Below are 22,470 nucleotides of genomic sequence, written 5' to 3'. Positions count from 1 at the left end.
CACCAGTGCAGAGGAGGGAGAAGCCGCTGAAATGCGCTGTCAGATCCAGCAGAGGTGAATGAACAGTAGTATTCAGCTCAATGAGCATGACAGTTCGGCTCCGAAGAGAAAATCTGAATGAGTGGTTGCATACCAGCAACTTTTATACCCGTATGTCTGGGGGGGTGGCATGCAAATACCACTCGCCAATTTTCATTGGCGTCTCGGGCTCCCAAGAGTGACCCCTAGTGTCACTACATCGACACAACGTCGAGTGAGTGACAGATAGGGAACTCATTTGTGATTCATCCACATTCTCCAACCCACATACATGTACACACTTACATACACAGAAAATCACATCTTTACATTTTTCTCTCTCTTGTGCAGCCCCATCATGGAGGCATTTGGAAATGCCAAAACAGTCTATAACAACAACTCCAGTCGCTTTGGGAAATTCATCCAGCTTCATTTCTCTCAAAGTGGAAACATCCAGGGAGGATGCATCATCGACTGTATCCTTCCCATTGTACACAAACATTTGCTCACTTATTGTTTATGAGTGAGACCACTGTATACTGTAAAAATTGGTAACCTGCAGTTGTTACCTTGAGCTTTTTCTACCTGATTGAAATCTTCAAATTTGTTTTGTTGGTGTAACCTAATGTATTCAGGTTGATTTAGTGATGTTAAATAACATTTTTGACTTGAATTAAACTAGTTAGTTTAGATGGTTTAGTTGGTTAGCTTTTTTTTTTCTGTGTAGTTTTATAATCTATTCAGTGTCACTGAATAAGCAGTTTTAGTGTACACTGTAAACCCTAACTAATTAATTGTTTTGAGTAGGGAAAAAGTTAATATTACAAATGAGTTCAAATAAATTAACCTTGATGAGTATTTAGAATTTTCTCTTTCTTTTGAGTTCACAAAACTTACACCTTTTAAGTAACCTGAATTGTTTATTGTTTTGAGTTTAATGAACTTGTCTCTTTAAATTTACAGGAACTTAAATTTACCTGAAACTGGGAAGGGGATTTTTATTTCCCAGCATGCTTTACATGGCACTCGACGGGGAGAATAAATGTTAAAATTAAGTGTTACATAATGTGTCTTTGTGCAAGATGAATGTGAAGGGAGATACTTGTTAATGTTCAGTGTTTTGTTGTGCTGTTTGGAAGAGTTTCTGTAATGTTAAAGTTTTGGGGGGTTACCATTAAGGTTAGTAGTGGAGCTTGAGATTAGATTGAGTACGGGTACAATATTATATCATTCTACAATATATTGATATACAGTACTTGTTGAGCAGTTGCTATGCCAATCAAAGCATTGTTTATCCTGTTAGCATGCATTCAGTATGCTAACATTCACTGTATTAGCTTGTTCTAGCTAGGTTGATATACTTGATATATTTAAGTTGAGCCTACATGGTGCTTTTAAGTTCAGGCAAAGAGTTACATTTAAAGTTAAGTACCATTAAAATGCATGAGTTAGCTTATTCAATATTTCAAGTTAAGAAAAAAATCAACACGCATGAGTAGTACAAAATCAAAATCTGACAGTTTTGCTTACTTAAACTTGTAATTTATTAACTTAGAAAAAATTGAGTTCTGCTAACTTATTCGGGTTTACAGTGTATTTGAATCATTCATCCAGTAAATCACTGTGCATTGGATTAAACTTTAAAATCATTAAATGATAAAATGTTGCTCAGTCCCTCTTGACCAATAAAAATTGCATAGCAACCACAGTAACCAATCAGAACAACACTTTAGTATTTTTTCTTCTATGAACATTAGTTGAGACAGTATAGCAGGGTGGAGTTAATTTTTCTGTGGTAAAAAAGTTGGGTTGACCCAACTTAACTTAGTTGTGTTTTCTTTGCTTTGACTCAAGTTATTGATATAAAATACAAACAAATTAAACATGTAAAACTATTGAAAAACCGTTTGATTTAAGTAATGTAGACTTCACCTGTTTTGTTCAAATAATATAAATATAAATCATTTAACTTTGTGTGTTTTTTAAACACTCTTGCACTTTATCTGCTTACTTTATGCAAAGTACATAGTACAATCTTTGCCTTTTAAGGCATTAACAAATTGCAAAGCAAAAACAGCACATGGTAACTAGTGAGGGAGGCACATAGACCTCAACACTTGACACACACACCTCAGTAATGGTGACAATTAACAAACATAAAGTAAAAAGATAAGCTCTGAACATCATTACACAACTATTAACTAACAGTGATGAGAAACAACAACAACAACAAAAACAGCACAAATAAAGTCTGCAAACAGCAAACAATAAGCCTATAACACTAACAATAAAAATATATTCATACTAACAATAAAAATATATTCATACTGACAAATCAGCAACATTGATCAATATAAAATAGTTAGTTAAAACAAATTTGTTAAGCCAGTTGGGACAACATTTAGGGTGATATTGTTTGTCTAACATGTGTTTAGATTCAAAGTAATTTCCATTTCTCAGTATCGAAGATTTTGCGATAAATAATGCAGATTTAAATTGATATAACATACGTTCCCTATCTGTCACTCACTCGACGTTGTGTCGATGTAGTGACACTAGGGGTCACTGTTGGGAGCCCTAAACACCTCTGATCTTTGAAAAAAGGCCAGTGTGAATTGGCGAGTGGAATTTGCATGCCACTCCCCCAGACATATGGGTATAAAAGGAGCTGGTATGCAACCACTCATTTAGATTTTCTCTTCGGAGCCGAGCGGTTATATTCATTGAAGCTGAATTCATCCGCGAGTTCATTCACCTCATCTGCTGGATTTTACGGCACATTTCAGCGGCTTCTCCCCCTCTGCACCCGTGGAGTGCAGAGAATGCCCCTGGGCGCTTCGGCAGAATAACAAAAAGAGTATATTCTAAAAAGAGTATATTTTCATTCTAAAAGAGCGGCACACACGGAACATCTTTTTAAAGATGCCTTTCCGTTTGTGTGTTATTCCTGGTTGCAGTCGTTATCTCTCAGCTTCTGACGGTCTTACGTGTCTGGGCGCTGCCCACGCGGAGAGAACATGACAATGGCAACGTTGCAGTCACGGCTTGTATTCATAAGAAAGCATGCCACCCCAGCGGCTCCCTGTCTCGGTCCTTCTACCTACGGGTATGAGGCCGTGCTGATTAGCACTGGGGGCGATTTGGGGACCTCATTGGGAGCACCTACGCCGGGTATCCCCCCACCGACCTCCCATTACCCAGCACGCTCGCTTGCCCCGGTCGGTCTCTCGGATGAGACCGCCAGCTCGTCTCACGGCGAGTTTGACCTCTTATCGGGGCCCGGGAAGATTATGAGCTCTCGAGCACAGCATCGGAGAGTGGGCTCGTTCAGTCCGACACGGAGACTTCGGCTGGGCTTGGACCTGCGAGTACTGAACCGGACTCAAGATGCAAAACGCATTCTAGCAAGCATCCGGCATCAAGATTGGTTCACGGCGGTAGACCTGAAGGACGTGTACTTCCACATCTCGGTTTTACCTCGAAACAGACCCTTCCTGCGGTTTGCTTTCGAGGGCTGGGCGTACCAGTACAAGGTCCTCCCCTTCGGCCTGTCCTTGTCCCCTCGCTTCTTCATGAAGGTCGCAGAGGCAGCCCTTGCCCCGCTAAGGGAAGTGGGCATTTGCATACTCAACTACCTCGATGACTGGCTGATCGTAGCTCACTCTCGAGAGTAACTGTGTGCACACAGAGACCTGGTGCTCAGGCACCTCAGCCGGCTGGGGCTTCAGGTCAACTGGGAAAAGAGCAAGCTTTCCCCGGTTCAGAGCATCTCTTTTCTCGGTTTGGAGTTGGACTCAGTCTCGATGACGGTGCACCTCACGAACGAGCGTGCACAGTCGGTGCTGAGCTGTCTGAAGGCGTTCAGGAGGAAGATAGTGGTTCCACTGAAACTCTTTCAGAGGCTCCTGGGGCATATGGCATCAGGTTGATGCATATGAGACCGCTTCAGCACTGGCTTCAGACTCGGGTCCCGAGATGGGCATGGCGCCGCAGGACACATCGTGTGGTCATCACACCGATCTGTCGCCACCTCTTCAGCCCCTGGAATGACCTAGCATTTCTATGGGCAGGAGTTCCCCTAGAGCAGGTCTCCAGGTGCATCGTGGTTACGACAGACACCTCCAAGACGGGCTGGGACGCCGTATGCAACGGGCACACAGCCGCCGGCTCCTGGACTGGCCCGCGGCTATGTTGGCATATCAACTGCCTCGAGTTGTTGGCAGTACTGCTCACCCTGCGGAGGCTTCGGCCATTGATCCAGGGCAAGTATGTGTTGGTTCGGACAGACAACATGGCAATGGTGGCATACATCAACCACCAAGGCGGCTTACGCTCGCGTTGCATCACCCGCCGTCTCCTCCTCTGGAGTCAGCAGCACATCAAGTTGCTATGAGCCACTCACATCCCGGGCGACAGCAACACCGCAGCGGACGCGCTGTCACGACAGGTTACCTTCAGGGGAGAGTGGAGACTCCACCCCCAGGTGGTCCAGCTGATTTGGAGTTGATTCAGTCGAGCACAGGTAGACCTGTTTGCTTCCCGGGAATCCTCCCACTGCCCACTTTGGTACGCCTTGACCAAGGTACCCCTTGGTATAGACGCACTGGCACACAGCTGGCCCCCTGGACAATGCAAATATGCATTTCCCCCAGTGAGCCTACTTGCACAGACCCTGTGCAAGGTCAGGGAGGACGAGGAGCAGGTCGTCGTGGTAGCACCCTTCTGGCCCACCCAGACGTGGTTCTGACCTCACGCTCCTCTCGACAGCCCCACCCCCCGGTGAATTCCCCTGAGGAAGGACCTTCTTTCTCAGGGACAGGGCACCATCTGGCACCCACGACCAGACCTCTGGAACCTCCATGTCTGGCCCCTGGATGGAAAGTGGAAGACCTAAGTGGCCTACCACCCGCGGTGGTATACACAATCACTCAGGCTAGGGCTCCCTCTACGAGGCACCTATATGCCTTGAAGTGGTGTCTGTTCGCTAAGTGGTGTTCTTCCCGATGCGAAGACCCCCAGAGATGCGCAGTCAGATCAGTGCTTTCCTTCCTGCAGGAGGGCTTGGAGGGGCGGCTGTCACCCTCCACCTTGAAGGTGTATGTAGCCGCTATTTCGGCACATCACGATGCAGTGGATGGTAAGTATTTGGGGAAGCACGACTTGATCATCAGGTTCCTGAGAGGCGCTAGGAGGTTGAACCACCCCAGACGTGCCTCATTCCCTCATGGGATCACTCTGTAGTCCTTCGGGACTACGGGGAGCTCCCTTCGAGCCGTTGGAGTCAGCCAAGCTAAAGGCACTCTCTCTGAAGACTGCCCTCCTGACTGCGCTCACTTCCATCAAGAGGGTAGGGGACCTGCAGGCATTCTCTGTCAGCGAAACGTGCCTGGAGTTCAGTCCCGGATACACTCACGTGATCCTGAGACCCCGACCGGGCTATGTGCCCAAGGTTCCCATGACCCCATTTAGGGATCAGGTGGTGAACCTGCAAGCGCTGCCCCAGGAGGAGGCAGACCCAGCCTTGGCGTTGCTGTGTCCGGTGTGCGCTTTACGCATCTATTTGGATTGCACGCAGAGCTTTAGAAGCTCCGAGCAGCTCTTTGTCTGCTTTGGCGGACAGCGGAAAGGAAGCGCTGTCTCCAAACAGAGGATTGCCCACTGGGTCATTGACGCCATCGTGATGGCATATCACGCCCAGCACGTGCCGCCCCCCACGGGGCTACGAGCCCATTCTACCAGGAGTGTGGCGGCCTCCTGGGCCCTGACCAGTGGCGCCTCTCTAGCAGACATCTGCAGAGCAGTGGGCTGGGCAACACCCAACACCTTTGTGAGGTTCTACAATCTCCAGGTTGAGCCGGTTTTGTCCCGTGTTTTGTCAGGTATGAACAGGTAAGTTCCGGGACAGCTGGCTGGGTGTACCGCTTGCGCATAGCGCCTTTCCCTCCTTTGAGGTGAAGATGTGCGCTGTTGACTCCCAGTAGTGTTCACAAAGTGGTGATCCCTGGATGACTTTCCTCCTTAGCCTTGTGGCAGACGAGTTCGCGGAGAAACTCACTGCCGGCCCAGTACATGTGCTAACTAAGTCCTGTACTGGGGTAGGTGCTCCACATGTGCTGGTTCCCCATAGGTGGCCCCATGTGATGTATATGTGCCGCTAAATTGTTTCCCTGTTGGTAAACTGCATCTTCCTTGGGCAGTGGTTCCTCTGCCCCCAGTCGCCGTGTTTGTAGAGTTCCTCCCCTCTCGGGTAGGACCTACCATGGGACTTCTCCACATGACATACTTCCGACAAGACTCAGTAAGACCATGTGACATATTTCCACTCAAAATACCCCCCCCACCCCCACCCCCCGGGGTGTGGCGGGGTGTGGTCTCCGCGGTGTCTTCCCCTTGGGAGGGACACCCCCCCACCGATGTAGACACTTATGGCCCCAGTCGGTAAACAAATTCCACTCTTTTTGGAGAGAAAAGAGGCCACAATGGGCTTGCCTGTCACTATTTTTTTGGGCAGCCGACTTGTTCTTATGAGCGTCGGGGGAGGTTACGTGATGGCCTGGTGCGCTGGCTACGAGGCACACAGCGGTCTGCCCGTCTCGCACCGCCAGTCCATGTAACACAGTTCAGCTAGTTGTGGTGTTTTGTATAGGGATCGCTAGTGTCACTACATCGACACAACGTCGAGTGAGTGACAGATAGGGAACTTCCTGGTTACTTTCGTAACCTCCGTTCCCTGATGGAGGGAACGAGATGTTGTGTCCCTCTTGCCACAACGCTGAACTACCCACTGAAATGGCTTGGACCTTGTCTCGGCTCCTCAGCACAAAACTTGAATGAGTGGTTGCATACCAGCTCCTTTTATACCCGTATGTCCAGGGGAGTGGCATGCAAATTCCACTCTCCAATTCCCATTGGCCTTTTTGCAAAGATCAGAGGTGTTTAGGGCTCTCAAGAGTGACCCCTAGTGTCACTACATCGACACAAAGTCTTGTTCCCTCCATCAGGGAACAGAGATTACGAAAGTAACCAGGACGTTTTTGAGTTGATTTGGTGCAAAGGCTTGTTCATTTAACTTAAGTATACAAATTGATTCAATGAGAATGTACTAAAACAAGCTCAGATAAATTGATTGAACTCAAAAATTCTAGTAGAATGAGACAAATGATTAAAATCATCATTAAAATCATGTAAACCTAACTACGTAATTAAGGTAATGGATGCTAGGATTTATGTATACTGTACTTAATTAATTTGGGTCAAAACAACAAAAGGAATAACAGTGTAAGATATTACAACCTACTGTCTCATGTGTCTGCATTTTCCTTAATATTTTTCTTCCAGATTTACTTGAAAAGGTAAACCTTGCAATCTGCTGCATGGCTCACCCGTCTATCAGAGATCATCTCATCTTATTTTTGTTGACAATATGAAACTGTACATAGTGTAGAAAAGGCCATTGTTCTGTTAATATATTTTGGCACCGAATAGTTTGTCAAAGGAAGAATTACACTGCCATTTTGTGTAAGAACAGTGCTTGCCAAAGTGAGATTCTCGCTCACTCAGCATCTATGGTCTGATCTGTTCCAGAATCGGGTGGTAAGGCAGAACCCAGGGGAGAGAAACTACCACATCTTTTACGCTTTGCTGGCCGGGGCCAACAAAAGTCAAGATGGTGAACGAATGCACAATACTCATAAACACACATACATTCACACACACTCAAGATGTGTCATGCACTCCTCCATGTATCAACACAAAAAAATGAGTAGTCATAGCCTACCTAAGTATTTGACCTCTGTCTTTTTTTTTAGAGACATATTTTCTGGCAGACCCCCCTGAGTCATTTCACTACCTGAGTCAGTCAGGCTGTGTAAAGGACCACTGTCTTGATGACAAGCAGCTTTTCGACAATGTTATGGTACAAAAGTGTTTTACGTTTATCTGATGAAACATATTATTGAGCTGGTCAAAAAACAAAATAAAGAATTGCATAATGATTCAGTCTCTCTCCCTCTCTGTAGGAGGCTCTGAAAGTCATGGAGTTCACAGAGGAGGAGATCACAGATATGTTCAAACTGTTGTCTGGAGTTCTGCAGCTTGGTAATGTGGAGTTCATGACAGCAGGTGGAGCACAGATCACCACCAAACAGGGTGAGAAATGTCATTCATCATTTAAAATTATGCATTTGTCCCATTTTATTACTCAGTTTCCTCCCTGGGAATCGAACCCGTAACCTTGATGTTGCAATCCATGCTCTAGAATTTGAGCTACAGGAACACAATACTGTGGAATTTTACAAACACTAATGTGTGTATTAATAAATCTCTCTTTCTACATTTCCCGCAGTTGTAACTAATGTGAGTGAGTTGCTGGGTCTGGACTGTTTCCAGCTGTCTGAGGTTCTGACCCAGCGTTCCATGATCCTCAGAGGAGAGGAGATCTGCTCACCACTCACAGTGGAACAGGTACAAACCCATAATTTCACATATTTCTGCTTATGCCCACTGTATCAAATAGTGACACGTAAGAAGACACATAGAAAAAATCTTCTTATAGTCTGCTCCTGATCAATCCTGTTTGCTTTTCTTAATTCTGATTGGCAGGCGATAGATTCCCGGGATTCAGTTGCCATGGCGCTATACTCTCAGTGTTTCTCGTGGATCATCATGAGAATTAATCAGAAGATAAAGGGCAAAGACAACTTCAAATCCATTGGAATCCTCGACATCTTTGGCTTTGAGAACTTTGAGGTGTGAGGCCCCTCCACTACATACACCACACAAATCACATGCATATTTACACATATAGACCCCGTATAGTCCTGGTATTAAGATGCGTCTCGGTTGATCTGATCACATGTGGTCAGGCGAGACACATCGCTGTTTACTCCTGGTCAATAAATGCATCTCCTATGACCACTTGTGTTCAGATTTGGATGGTAGATTCTCTGTTTCATGACAACATACATCAGTCACTATGTCAGTGTGTTTCTGCATGATATTAAAGTACAACAAAGTCAGAAAAGACAAAGAAAGTGCAAAAAATGGCAGGTGTGTTTCTCACAGATGTGGATAAAATTTAATCTAAGCACAAACGCAACATGTCTAGCAGAATTATCCATTATTTTAGTGGAAAATTTGCGATCGGATGTTTATTTCCTTTTAAAGACACTCCCAAAATGTCCCCAAGTTTAAACTCTTGTTTTAACACTGCTGGTACGCATACAGGATGGATTAGCATTTACACCTCAAATACGATGTGACCACATTTGTATGTGGTTTCTATGATCCGATCACAAAACATTTTAGACCCCGTTTAGACCTATATTTAGCGTTGATCACATTTGATCGATCACCCGAAATGCAACTTAATACCAGGTGTAAACAGGGTCATAGACACACACACAATTTTTATTGAAATCTAACCCAAAGACTGTGTGTTCTGAAGGTGAACCGTTTTGAGCAGTTCAACATTAATTATGCCAATGAGAAACTGCAAGAATATTTCAACAAGCACATTTTCTCTCTAGAACAACTGGAGTACAACAGGTAAAGTCTGATAACATGTTATAGCAATTTTAAATGATGGTTGCATGCTATAACATGATTATTAACATGTTATAACCTAATTCAGGCTGCTAATACATCTATTCTTACAAATTATTGTATCTTTTATGTCCTAAAACATTTCAAAATCAGCTGTAAAGCTAATTTAAACCTTTGAAAATGTTTTTGTTAAGCTTTAATAAACTGTGCAAAACTGATGGACTGTTTCTTACAGGGAAGCCATTCACTGGGAAGCCATTGACTGGATGGACAATGCAGAATGTCTGGATCTGATAGAGAAGGTAAACAAATCATGGTCATCATTAGGCAACTTTTCAGTTTTATTTATCCTGACCATATTCTTTTAGATTGTTTTTGTTTGTCTCAGTCACTAATACCTTCATTCATTCGTTCAAAGTTCAGTTTGGTTATTCCACTTGTCTCAGATATGTATTGGTTAACATGTTTTATTTTATGATGTGTTTGTGCAGAAACTGGGCATGTTAGCTCTGGTTAACGAGGAGAGCCGATTTCCCAAAGGAACTGATTTCACCCTACTAGAAAAACTACACAGCAGACACTCTGTGAGTTAAATCCTCATCTTACATAATACATTTGACCCAGTCGTTCACCAGTGCTTTTAGCATGATAACATAAATTTGCTCTATTAAAACAAATATATTTTCATTTCTCCATAGACCAATCCCTACTATGTGAAACCCAGACTGGCGGACCATCAGTTTGGTATAAAACACTATGCTGGAGAGGTAGGTGAATGTGTGTTTGTGTATTTTTTGGTGGCTTGACAACTGCTACATCCATCCATCCATCCATCCCTCCCTCTTATTTTTCTAGTTCACCTTTTTATCTTTATCTTTTGTCTCTTTGTAGGTTTTATATGATGTGAGAGGGATTTTAGAAAAGAACAGAGACACATTTAGAGATGATATCCTGAACATGCTAAAGGATAGTAGGTAAGACATAGACACTTACACAAACACAACATACTGAGGCTTTTATACTTTTGTGTACATTGCACCCGCCCCCCTCCCCTTCCCACACACACTCACATTGCATTCTCAGTTAACCTGTGAGTTATTGTGTGCGTGTATGTGTGTATGTGTGTGTGTGTGTGTGTGTGTGTGTGTGTGTGTGTGTGTGCGCGTGTGTGTGTTTGTGTGCAGACTGGATTTCATCTACGACCTGTTTGAGCAAGTGAGCAGCAGGAATAATGAGGAGACTCTGAAGATGGGCACAGCGAGAAAAAAGCCCACTGTCAGCTCTCAGTTCAGAGTGAGTTACAACTCCCTTCACAAGACTTTTAATTCAAGTAGTACACCAAGACTACAGAATAATACAGAATTTTTCAAGCACCAGGATCAATTCATAAATTCAAAATTAATAATTTTTTATTTGTATTGGGACTAAATTCTCAGACAACAAAGCTGTGTTCTGTCCTGACCATTAATTTCCAAAATAATAACTTCAGATTTCTCAATGATTTAAGACATTTAATTGGTTGTGTCTCTCCTGTTACTCAGGACTCTCTTCATTCGCTAATGGCCACTCTCAGTGTGTCCAACCCCTTCTTTGTGCGTTGCATTAAACCAAACATGGACAAGGTGAGAGCCATCTAATGAACCAATGAGAATGCAAGATGTGATGACATCATCAATTAGATTTCTGTGCTCTTTCAAAACCACTCAATGCTTGTTTAAATTAAATAATGGCATCTTCTTCCTCACACAGGTTTATAAATGCCTTTCACCTATTTTTTTTTTTTTTTTCTCTGTTATAGAATCCCAACAAGTTTGACCCAGAAGTTGTTCTGAATCAGTTGCGTTACTCTGGTATGTTAGAGACAGTGAAGATCCGCAGAGCTGGATTCCCTGTCCGACGCACATTTAAAGACTTCTTTAGCAGGTAAATGCTACACACAGTTGCATGAGTTTTTGTGGACTCATGTTTTTCAGGAGGCATTTATTGTATTTTGTGTGTACATCAGATATAAGATTATCTTGAAGGATAAAGAAAAGGTGGCCATGGCTTCAAATGGAGATGAAAAGAAGAAGAGCACAGATCTACTGACCATCTATGACCACACCAAGAAGGAGTGGCAGCTTGGAAAGACCAAGGTGAGTGACCTTTTTTTTTTGATAACTGTCCTTATGTCTCTTCCCTCTCTTCCTCTATTGGCTCTCTTTTCACTGTTTGAGGTATTAAAGGTAGGCACACATGCATGTGTTATGTCTGATGGCACTGACCTATGATAACCTTTCACCTCTAGGTGTTTCTAAAGGAGCCTCTCGAACAGAAACTGGAGAAGGAGCGAGATGATGTCCGAAGCAAAGCTGGAATGATCATACGAGCCTATCTTCTGAGATATATAGCAAGGTGTGTGTGCATTTCTTGGCTTTTGTACAGAATTACTTGGAAGTTGATTCATTTGCAGCACTTATATTAAATGTATCATTTGCTCAGGTTTCCAGTGATGTCAAACATATTTCTCAAACATACAGTGCATCCGGAAAGTATTCACAGCGCTTCACTTTTTCCACATTTTGTTATGTTACAGCCTTATTCCAAAATGGATTAAATTCATTATTTTCCTCAAAATTCTACAAACAATACCCCATAATGACAATGTGAAAGAAGTTTGTTTGAAATCTTTGCAAATGTATTAAAAATAAAAAACGAAAAAAATAAATAAATCACATGTACATAAGTATTCACAGCCTTTGCCATGACACTCAAATTGAGCTCAAGTGCATCCCACTGATCATCCTTGAGATGTTTCTACAACTTGATTGGAGTCCACCTGTGGTAAATTCAGTTGATTGGACATGATTTGGAAAGGCACACACCTGTCTATATAAGGTCCCACAGTTAACAGTGCATGTCAGAGCACAAACCAAGCCATGAAGTCCAAGGAATTGTCTGTAGACCTCTGAGAAAGGATTGTATTGAGGCACAGATCTGGGGAAGGGTACAGAAAAATGTCTGCAGCATTGAAGGTCCCAATGAGCACAGTGGCCTCCATCATCCGTAAATGGAAGAAGTTTGGAACCACCAGGACTCTTCCTAGAGCTGGCCGCCTGGCCAAACTGAGCGATCGGGGGAGAAGGGCCTTAGTCAGGGAGGTGACCAAGAACCCGATGGTCACTCTGACAGAGCTCCAGCGTTTCTCTGTGGAGAGAGGAGAACCTTCCAGAAGAACAACCGTCTCTGCAGCACTCCACCAATCAGGCCTGTATGGTAGAGTGGCCAGACGGAAGCCACTCCTCAGTAAAAGGCACATGACAGCCCGCCTGGAGTTTGCCAAAAGGCACCTGAAGGACTCTCAGACCATGAGAAACAAAATTCTCTGGTCTGATGAAACAAAGATTGAACTCTTTGGCCTGAATGGCAAGGCATCATGTCTGGAGGAAACCAGGCACCGCTCATCACCTGGCCAATACCATCCCTACAGTGAAGAATGGTGGTGGCAGCATCATGCTGTGGGGATGTTTTTCAGCGGCAGGAACTGGGAGACTAATCAGGAACGAGGGAAAGATGAATGCAGCAATGTACAGAGACATCCATGATGAAAACCTGCTCCAGAGCGCTCTGGACCTCAGACTGAGGCGAAGGTTCATCTTCCAACAGGACAACGACCCTAAGCACACAGCCAAGATAACAAAGGAGTGGCTATGGGACAACTCTGTGAATGTCCTTGAGTGGCCCAGCCGGAGCCCAGACTTTAACCTGATGGAACATCTCTGGAGAGATTTGAAAATGGCTGTGCACCGACGCTCCCCATCCAACCTGATGGAGCTTGAGAGGTCCTGCAAAGAAGAATGGGAGAAACTGCCCCAAAATAGGTGTGCCAAACTTGTAGCATCATACTCAAAAAGACTTGAGGCTGTAATTGGTGCCAAAGGTGCTTCAACAAAGTATTGAGCAAAAGCTGTGAATACTTATGTACATGTGATTTTTTTTTCTTCGTTTTTTATTTTTAATTAATTTGCAAAGATTTCAAACAAACTTCTTTTACGTTGTCATTATGGGGTATTGTTTGTAAAATTTTGAGGAAAATAATGAATTTAATTCATTTTGGAATAAGGCTGTAACATAACAAAATGTGGAAAAAGTGAAGCACTGTGAATACTTTCCGGATGCACTGTAATAGAGATCAGATGTAGTAAATAAATAAATACAATTTAAATACAGCTCCATATACTAAAAGGATATTACCCTCTTTAATTATCTATACATTTTTATTACCTACTATGTCTATAAAAGAGTCACCATTAAGGATTTCCAAGAAGACCTAAAGCTTTCCAAATTGACCAAAACATGTCAAATTTGTTTTTTATAAAATTATCCATTGCTTTTTAAAGTAAGACACAAGGTCATCCCATTTATCCGTTGAGAAACCCCTGGACTTAAGAATATTTCTTTTATTTTACATTTTACAGTTTGTATCTTTACAGTCACTTTACCGGTGGATTTGCAGGGACCCGCTTTTCAATGTTTTTCCACAGAAATAAGGCCTACTCACTAACCGTCCGTCCCTATTCACAATCTATCAAATGTGTGTATCCCCCAGGATATAATCTTATTTAATAGCTAAAGTGAAAAAAATTGTGCTATCAGTTGATTAAAATGTTTAATCGTGATTAATCGCATAATGTTTTGTAGTTAAAGGAATAGTTCACCCAAAAATGAAAATTTGCTGATAATTTACTCACCCTCAGGCCATCCAAGATATATATGACCTTCTTTCTTCATCAGAACAGGATTTAAGATTTTTAGGAAAGTATCCCATATTTTTAACTTCATCCAATGCAAGTGAATGGACACCAACTGTTGACGATCCAAAAAGCATATTTTGGCAGCATCAAAGTAATCCACATGACTCCAGTCAGTTAAGTAATGTCTTCTGAAGTGAATTGATACGTTTGTGTGAAAAACAAATCGCTAATTAAAATGTTTTTAACTTTAAATCGGCGCTTCCGCCAGCTCTCTGTAGCTGTTTGAATTGACCTAACTCTCGCGTGAAGTACGTTCATCTGTGGTAAACAGATTGGAACTTCTGAATTCTCGGGTGAACATGCCAACATGATGACGTCACACGACAGCGACGTGAGGCATTCAGTGTTTACAGGAAGTGATTTTTTTAAAGTTAATAAAGTTTTAATTAGCGATTAGTTCCCTATCTGTCACTCACTCGACGTTGTGTCGATGTAGTGACACTGGGGGTCACTCTTGGGAGCCTGAGACACCTCTGGTCTTTGATAAAAGGCCAATGAAAATTGGCGAGTGGTATTTGCATGCCACTCATACGGGTATAAAAGGAGCTGGTATGCAACCACTCATTCAGATTTTCTCTTCGGAGCCGAACGGTCATGCTCACTGAGCTGAATTCTCACGAATGTTCATTCACCTCTGCTGGATCTGACGGCGCATTTCAGCGGCTTCTTCCTCCTCTGCACTGGTGCGCTGCAGAGAACGCCCCTGGGCGCTTCGGCAGAAAAAAGAGAGTATATTTTCCTGAAAGAGTATATTTCTCTAAAAGAGCGGCACACACGGAACGTCTTTTTAAAGACGCGTCTTTTTAAAGATGCCTTTCCGATTGTGTGTTATTCCTGGTTGCGGTCATTAACTCTCAACTTCAGACGGTCATGATCGCTGTCTTTTGTGTCCGGGCGCGACCCACATGGAGGCAGCGTTCGTGGATGGTTCATGTTCTCACTGCAAGAACATGACCATGACAACGTTGCGGTCGCTGTTTGCTTTCATAAGAAACTGAGGCTCTCCGCCTCAGTCCTTCTACCTACGGGTTTGAGGCCAGCGCGGCTAGCACTGGGGGCGATTTGGGGAACCCAATGGGACCGCCTCCACCGGGTATCCCCCCGTGGACCTCCCATTCCCCAGCACGCTCGTCTGCCCCAATCGGGCTTCCGGATGAGTCCGCCGGCTCATGTCACGGCGAGTTTGACCTCTTGTTTGGAGCCTGCAAAGCTGATGAGCTCTCGAGCGCAGCATCAGAGAGCGGGCTTGTCCAGTCGGACACAGAAGCCTCAGTTGGGCTCCCACCTTCGGGGACGATTGCCCAGTCACAGGCTGATACAGAGATGACGGACATGCTTTCCTGGGCGGCCGCGAGCGTCAGGCTAGAGTGGAACCCTCCGCTCTCCCCTGAAAATCGTGGGAGGCACCTTTTACTGCCCGGTCCGATTTCTCAGTTCCCCTGCCCTCACTACCCTCGATAGCGGGGCGGCCAGGGGCTGTACGGCAATTCCACCAGTGGATAAGGTGCTTGCGGTTCAGAGCATCTCTTTTCTCGGTTTGGAGTTGGACTCATTCGCGCCTCACGAACGAGCACACTCAGTCGGTGAAGGCGTTCAAACAGAAAACAGCGGTTCCACTGAAACTCTTTCAGAGGCTCCTGGGGCATATGGCATCCTCAGCGGTGGCCACCCCGCTCGGGTTGATGCATATGAGACCGCTTCAGCACTGGCTTCAGACTCAAGTCCTGAGATGGGCATGGCACCGCAGGACACATCACGTGGCCATCACGCCGGTCTGTCACCGTCTCTTCAGCCCTTGGACCGACCTCTTGTTTCTATGGGCAGGTGTTCCCCTAGAGCAGGTCTCCAGGCGTGTTGTGGTCATGACAGACGCCTCCAAAATGGGCTGGAGTGCTGTTTGCAATGGGCACGCAGCCGCCGGCTTATGGACAGGCCCGCGGCTGCATTGGCACATCAACTGCCTCGAGTTGCTGGCAATTCTGCTCGCCCTGCGGAGGTTCCGGCCGTTGATCCAGGGCAAGCACGTGTTAGTTCAGACAGACAACACGGCAACGGTAGCATATATCAAAGGTGGTCTGCACTCTCGTTGTATGTCACAACTCGCCCACCATCTCCTCCTCTGGAGTCAGCAGCACTTCAAGTCGCTGCGAGCCACTCACATCCCAGGCAACCTCAACACTGCAGCGGACGCGCTGTCACGGCAGGTTACCCTCAGGTGGTCCAGCTGATTTGGAGTCGAGTCGGACAGGCACAGGTAGACCTGTTTGCCTCCCAAGAATCCTCCCACTGCCCGCTCTGGTACGCCCTGACCGAGGAACCTCTCGGCATAGATGCGCTGGCACACAGCTGGCCTCCTGGCCTACACAAATATGCGTTTCCCCCAGTGAGCCTACTTGCACAGACTCTGTGCAAGGTCAGGGAGGACGAGAAACAGGTCGTCCTGGTAGCACCCTACTAGCCCATCCAGATGTGGTTCTCGGACCTCACGCTCCTCGCGACAGCCCCCCCCGCGGTGGTAGACACGATCACTCAGGCTAGGGACCCCTCTATGAGGCGCCTGTATGCCTTTAAGTGGCATCTGTTCGCTACGTGGTGTTCTTCCCGACAGGAAGACCTGCAGAGATGCGCAGTCGGATCAGTGCTTTCCTTCCTGCAGGAGAGGTTGGAAGGGTGGCTGTCCCCTTCCATCTTGAAGGTGTACGTTGCTGCTATAGCAGCACACCACGACACAGTGGATGGTAAGTCCTTAGGGAAGCACAACCTGATCATCAGGTTCCTGAGAGACGCCAGGAGGCTGAACCCCTCCAGACCACACCTCGTTCCCTCATGGGACCTCTCTGTAGTTCTTCAGGGCCTACAGAGAGCCCCCTTTGAGCCTTTGCAGTCAGCTGAGCTTAAGGCACTCTCCTTGAAGTCTGCCCTCCTGACTGCGCTCACTTCCATCAAGAGGGTAGGAGACCTGCAAGCGTTCTCTGTCAGCAAAACGTGCCTGGAGTTCAGTCTGGGCTACTCTCATGTGATCTTGAGACCCCGACCGGGCTATGTGCCCAAAGTTCCCACGACCCCTTTTAGGGACCAGGTGGTGAACCTGCGAGCGCTGCCCCAGGAGGAGGCAGACCCAGCCCTGTCATTGCTGTGTCCAGCGCGCGCTTTACACATCTATTTGGATCGCACGCAGAGCTTTAGGATCTCTGAGCAGCTCTTTGTCTGCTTTGGTGCACAGCGGAAAGAAAGCTCTGTCTCCAAGCAGAGGATTGCCCACTGGCTCATTGACGCCATAGCTATGGCATATCACGCCCAGAACATGCCACCCCCGGTAGGGCTACGAGCCCATTCTACCAGGGGTGTAGCGGCCTCCTGGGCCCTGGCCAGGGGTGCCTCTCTAACAGACATTTGCAGAGCAGCATGCTGGGCAACACCCAACTCCTTTGCAAGGTTCTACAACCTCCGGGTGGAACCGGTTTCGTCCCAGGTAGTGGCACGCAATACAAGCGGATAAGCCTGGGATAGCCGGCCGGGTGCATCGCTTGCAAATAGCGCCTTTCACCTCCTCTGAGCTACCTGCTGAAATGGCCAGACCTTGTCTCGGCTCCTCAGCATAAAACCTGAATGAGTGGTTGCATATCAGCTCCTTTTATACCCGTATGTCCAGGGGAGTGGCATGCAAATACCACTCGGCAATTTTTATTGGCCTTTTATCAAAGACCAGAGGTGTCTCGGGCTCCAAAGAGTGACCCCCAGTGTCACTACATTGACACAACGTCTCGTTTCCCTCCATCAGGGAACAGAGGTTACGCAAGTAATCATGACGTTTTTAACACAAATGTATCGATTTACTTCAGAAGACTTTACTTGATCGGCGGGAGTCATGTGGATTACTTTGATACTGACTAAGTGTGCTTTTTGGACCGTCAAAAATTGGTGTCCATTCACTTGCATTGGATGAAGCTGAAAAAACCTGGGATACTTTCCAAAAAATCTTAAATCCTATTCTGATGAAGAAAGAAGGTCATATACATCTTTGATGGCCTGAGGGTGAGTAAATTATCACCAAAGTTTCATTTTTGGGTGAATTATTCCTTATAATTGCGATTAATCGCAGATTTTGAAAGTGCTCTAAATATACGTTGTTTCCTGTCAAACTGCATTTATTTCCTTCTTAGGAAAGAAAACTAAACAATATGTGACAATATAATGCTTTATTAACATTTTCCAAACAAAGCCTTCCACAGTATAAAGATAAAAATGCACTAAAATAGCAACAATTCAAGTAACATTGGGAAAAGTTTAAAGTCTAAGTGGGAGTTTGACTAATTGAAAGAACTAGTCTCCCCATAGGTTGCATATTCATTGCAATGGGCATTAAATCTCTTAAACTCTCGTCCTCCACAATATTAGTCACCCAGCAGACTGTGGCTATCCGCTTTGTTACAGCAATCGTGAAGCTGCGTTGATGATTTGTGCCAGGGCGTCTGCGCCACTTTGAACTCTGCAAAGCGCTTGCAGACAAAAACGTTTCATGCATTTTGTTGATATTTAATACTTGGTGTGCTACTGTGGTAATTAAAATGTGCCTTACAGAGGCTGAAAAATACTTGATTTCTGTCACAAGTTCCATGTAGGCTTGTTTTGTACAACAAATAGCATTAAGAGCATTTCCCTATCACTTTATCACTGACACTGAATCACTGCTGTGTGTATTTGTGGTGTGTCTGTCAGTTTAATGACTCCAGGTGGACACATCGCAAAGGTTTTGCCCTTCCAACCAGTGTTCATGCTGGTTTATGCTGTGTAAACTGTAAATGCGTTAAACATGATTTAGAAAATTTAACACACTAATCTTTTTTAATTAATCTCATGTGTTAACGTGTTAATTTTGACAGCTCTTGAAAAAAAAATATATATTTCAGTAATTATATTTGTTTTGGTTCTTTACTCTCATTAAGTAGGCTTAAAGTGACTAAAATGCCTGGGCAGTTCTGCAGAGATTAGATTTTCTTTCATGTCACTCTCAGAGAATACTTATAACCAGTGCTGCCAGCATATTCAAGGAAAGACAACAAGATGGCTTCTGAGGGCAAAACTAAAATGTTGTGTATGTATGACTGCCTAATCTCTGAATGTTAATTCTCAGTTTGACATGCCACAAACAATCAATATGAGATCTTTAGATTTTAGTTTTTTGTGCCAACTGTCTATTAGCTTTCGACTACTGTCCTCTGCCAAAGGCAGCTAAATAGCTTTTTCTAAGGGAGCATGAACTATATCCCCACCACAGAAAGAACTTCAAGAAGGCTCTGGCCAGCATTGTTACCATCCAGAAGAACTACCGTGCTCATCTCTATAAACAATGGTATCTACGAAAACGTTCAGCTGTGCTGGTCCTCCAAAAACACAGGCGAGGGCAAGTGGTTCGAGGAATCTGCCGCAAACTAAGAGAGCAAAAGCGGAAGAAAGAGGAGGAGGAGAGAAGAATGAAAGAAGAGGTGGGGAAGATGACAGAGGGAGAGCAAAACAAGAAAGACGAAGAGGAAAAGGAAGGAGAGAAAGAGGTGAGTGACTTTACAGGGATAGGTCACCAAAATGTAAAAATCCTGTCATTACTCACCCACTTGTTGTTCCAAACCCATATGACAGTATTTCCTCTGTGGAACACAAAATGAGATTGTTAGCCTCAGTCACCATTCACAAGGGACTCACACAGGATTCCTAATGTTTGTTTTTTATCTAATGTCTCTCTTCTCTCTCCTCTGTCTTCCTCCATCTCTCTCCCTCAGTCTCCACGGTCTGCTGAGGAGAGACGTCAGATGGAGGAGATCCTGCGTTTGGAACGAGAGATCGAGCGTCTTCAGAAGCAGAGAGAGGACGGAGTGTCCATGCTGTGTGAGAGCTCCAAACAGGAACTCCGTTTACGCCGCGATGCTGAGATCCTGCGTCAGAAAAAACAGGCATCTCGCGCCGCCACTGAGTTCCTCGACCTGCTTGACACCGGAGGCCCAGAAGTCATCCCTGGTGATCCTAAGCAATCCACTTCCAGACCGACAACCACCACCACCACCGAGGAAGAGGTAGACGAAGGCTTCCACGCAGATGAAGAGTGCATACCACTTCAAGAGTTCCCTCCTCCTGCAGAAGGCCCTGTAGATCAGGAGATCCTTGCCACACTGCCTCCTCCACCACCTGCTTTTGCCGAAGGCATGGTGGCCTCGTCCGCACCCAACGCTCCATCTGGGGCTCCTCCGCCACCTCCTCCTCCACCTCCTCCCCCTCTCCCTGGTGAAACCAAAAAGGAAGATGGAAAGCCAGAGGAAGCTAAATCAGCTACAGAGATTGATGGGAACAAAGGAGAGGACGTGGAATGCACCACCAGGCTGACCACAGTGGAGTCTCTGCCAGACACAGAGGAGCCCATCTACAGTGTTCCAGGGGACGGTGAGTCAGACTATGACCAGGATGACCTGGAGGATGGACAGAGCAGTACTGCAGCAACGGACGTAGAACATGCGCGCAAGTCTACCTGCACCAACGCAAGCCAGGAGTCCTACAACCGTAGCTCAGATTCAGTGAGTTACATACAAAATACATGCACACACACGTGTCTTCGAGGAATAGTTCACTCACAAATGAAAATTCTTTCATTAGTTACTCACCCTCATGTCGTTCCAATCCCATGTGACTTTTTTATTTCTTCTGCAGAGTACAAATGGACACACTGTAAAAAGTGGTGACCTTAAGGAGCTATTTCTACCTGTTCTAACCCTTAAAATATATACAGTATTTTATTTTTTTTATTTTTTTAGGTATGAATCAGATGAATCAGGTTGATTCAGTAATGTTTTTTTTGTATTATTTTTGTATTTATTTATTTTTATTAATTTTATCCCCTTTTCTCCCCAATTTGGCATGCCCAGTTCTCACTACTTACTAGGTCCTCGTGGTGGCGTGGTTACTCACCTCAATCTGGGTGGCGGAGGACAAGTCTCAGTTGCCTTCACTTCTGAGATAGTCAATCTGTGCATCTTATCACGTGGATCGCTGTGCATGACACCACGGAGGCTCACAGCATGTGGAGGCTCATGCTATTCTCCGCGATCCACGCACAACTTACCACACACCCTATTGAGAGCAAGAACCACTAATCGCGACCACGAGGAGGTTACCCCATGTGACTCTACCCTCCCTAGCAACCGGGCCAATTTGGTTGCTTAGGAGACATGGCTGGAGTCACTCAGCACACCCTGGATTCGAACTCATGACTTCAAGGGTGGTAGTCAGTGTCAATAATCACTGAGCTACCCAGGCCCCTGATTAAGTAATGTTAAATAAAATATTTGACTTGAACAGAACCAGTTAATTTAGATATTACTACATGAAGCACATATTTAGGTTTAAGTTTTTTCAGTGTATATTTCAAAGAATGTCACGATTGCTGATTTTAATACAATGGTTGTTTATAGTGACTCACTTTAAAGCTTAAAAAATGCACCCAAAAGTGTCATAAAAGTAGTAGACTTGTGCATCATATTCATAAGTCTTCTGAAGCCAAACAACCACCTTGTATGATGAACAGATCAAAATGTAAGTCATTATTCATTTTCAAATTAAATCAAATAATGTATCAACTCCTGTATATAGAGTACAAATCAAATATACTGACATGTCAATAACATAAAAATTCATATTTATATTAGAGCTGTCAGAATTAACGCATTAATGCATAAGATTAATTCAAAAATTTTAAAGCGTAATTTTTTCTTAATCACGATTAATGGATTTACTGTTAATACAGCATAAACCAGCATAAACTATTAACTTATTGGAAGGACAGAACCTTTGTAATGTGTCTGCCCTGAGTCGCTAAACTGACACATGCTTCACAACACACACACACAACTGTGCCATGTCAGAGATAAATTGAAGAAAAGACCTATTAGCACTCTAGCCCAGATGGGACTTGTTATAGAAATCAAGTATATTTCAGCCTATGTAAGGCACATTTTAATCATCACAGAAGAAAGTCAAGTCTTAACTATCACCAGTGTCTGCACTTAACTATGTCTGCAAGCGCTTTTCATGTAGAGTTTATTCTGCCGTTGACGCCCTGACGCAAATCATA

At 44.7% G+C, this 22,470-nt stretch overlaps 1 protein-coding gene across 1 annotated transcript in view; it reads left to right on the top strand.

The window, feature by feature from the left end:
• LOC127446490 (unconventional myosin-X-like) overlaps nt 1-22,470 on the top strand; it is a 137,675-nt gene that overhangs the window by 73,722 nt on the left and 41,483 nt on the right. Inside the window, exons 6-24 of the mRNA XM_051707456.1 lie at nt 370-494; nt 7,357-7,370; nt 7,603-7,687; nt 7,827-7,933; nt 8,037-8,166; nt 8,363-8,481; nt 8,620-8,766; nt 9,464-9,564; nt 9,797-9,863; nt 10,053-10,145; nt 10,260-10,328; nt 10,453-10,535; nt 10,746-10,854; nt 11,103-11,183; nt 11,360-11,484; nt 11,567-11,696; nt 11,849-11,955; nt 19,633-19,906; nt 20,132-20,917. Of these exons, the coding sequence (XP_051563416.1) occupies nt 370-494; nt 7,357-7,370; nt 7,603-7,687; nt 7,827-7,933; nt 8,037-8,166; nt 8,363-8,481; nt 8,620-8,766; nt 9,464-9,564; nt 9,797-9,863; nt 10,053-10,145; nt 10,260-10,328; nt 10,453-10,535; nt 10,746-10,854; nt 11,103-11,183; nt 11,360-11,484; nt 11,567-11,696; nt 11,849-11,955; nt 19,633-19,906; nt 20,132-20,917 (2,752 nt within the window). The remainder of the gene's footprint in view (nt 1-369; nt 495-7,356; nt 7,371-7,602; nt 7,688-7,826; nt 7,934-8,036; nt 8,167-8,362; nt 8,482-8,619; nt 8,767-9,463; nt 9,565-9,796; nt 9,864-10,052; nt 10,146-10,259; nt 10,329-10,452; nt 10,536-10,745; nt 10,855-11,102; nt 11,184-11,359; nt 11,485-11,566; nt 11,697-11,848; nt 11,956-19,632; nt 19,907-20,131; nt 20,918-22,470) is intronic.

The sequence above is a fragment of the Myxocyprinus asiaticus genome, chromosome 9, assembly GCF_019703515.2.
Source record: "Myxocyprinus asiaticus isolate MX2 ecotype Aquarium Trade chromosome 9, UBuf_Myxa_2, whole genome shotgun sequence".
NCBI lineage: Eukaryota > Metazoa > Chordata > Actinopteri > Cypriniformes > Catostomidae > Myxocyprinus > Myxocyprinus asiaticus.
The sequence above is the reverse complement of the archived record's forward strand: the minus strand, read 5'-3'. Positions and strand labels throughout refer to the sequence as shown.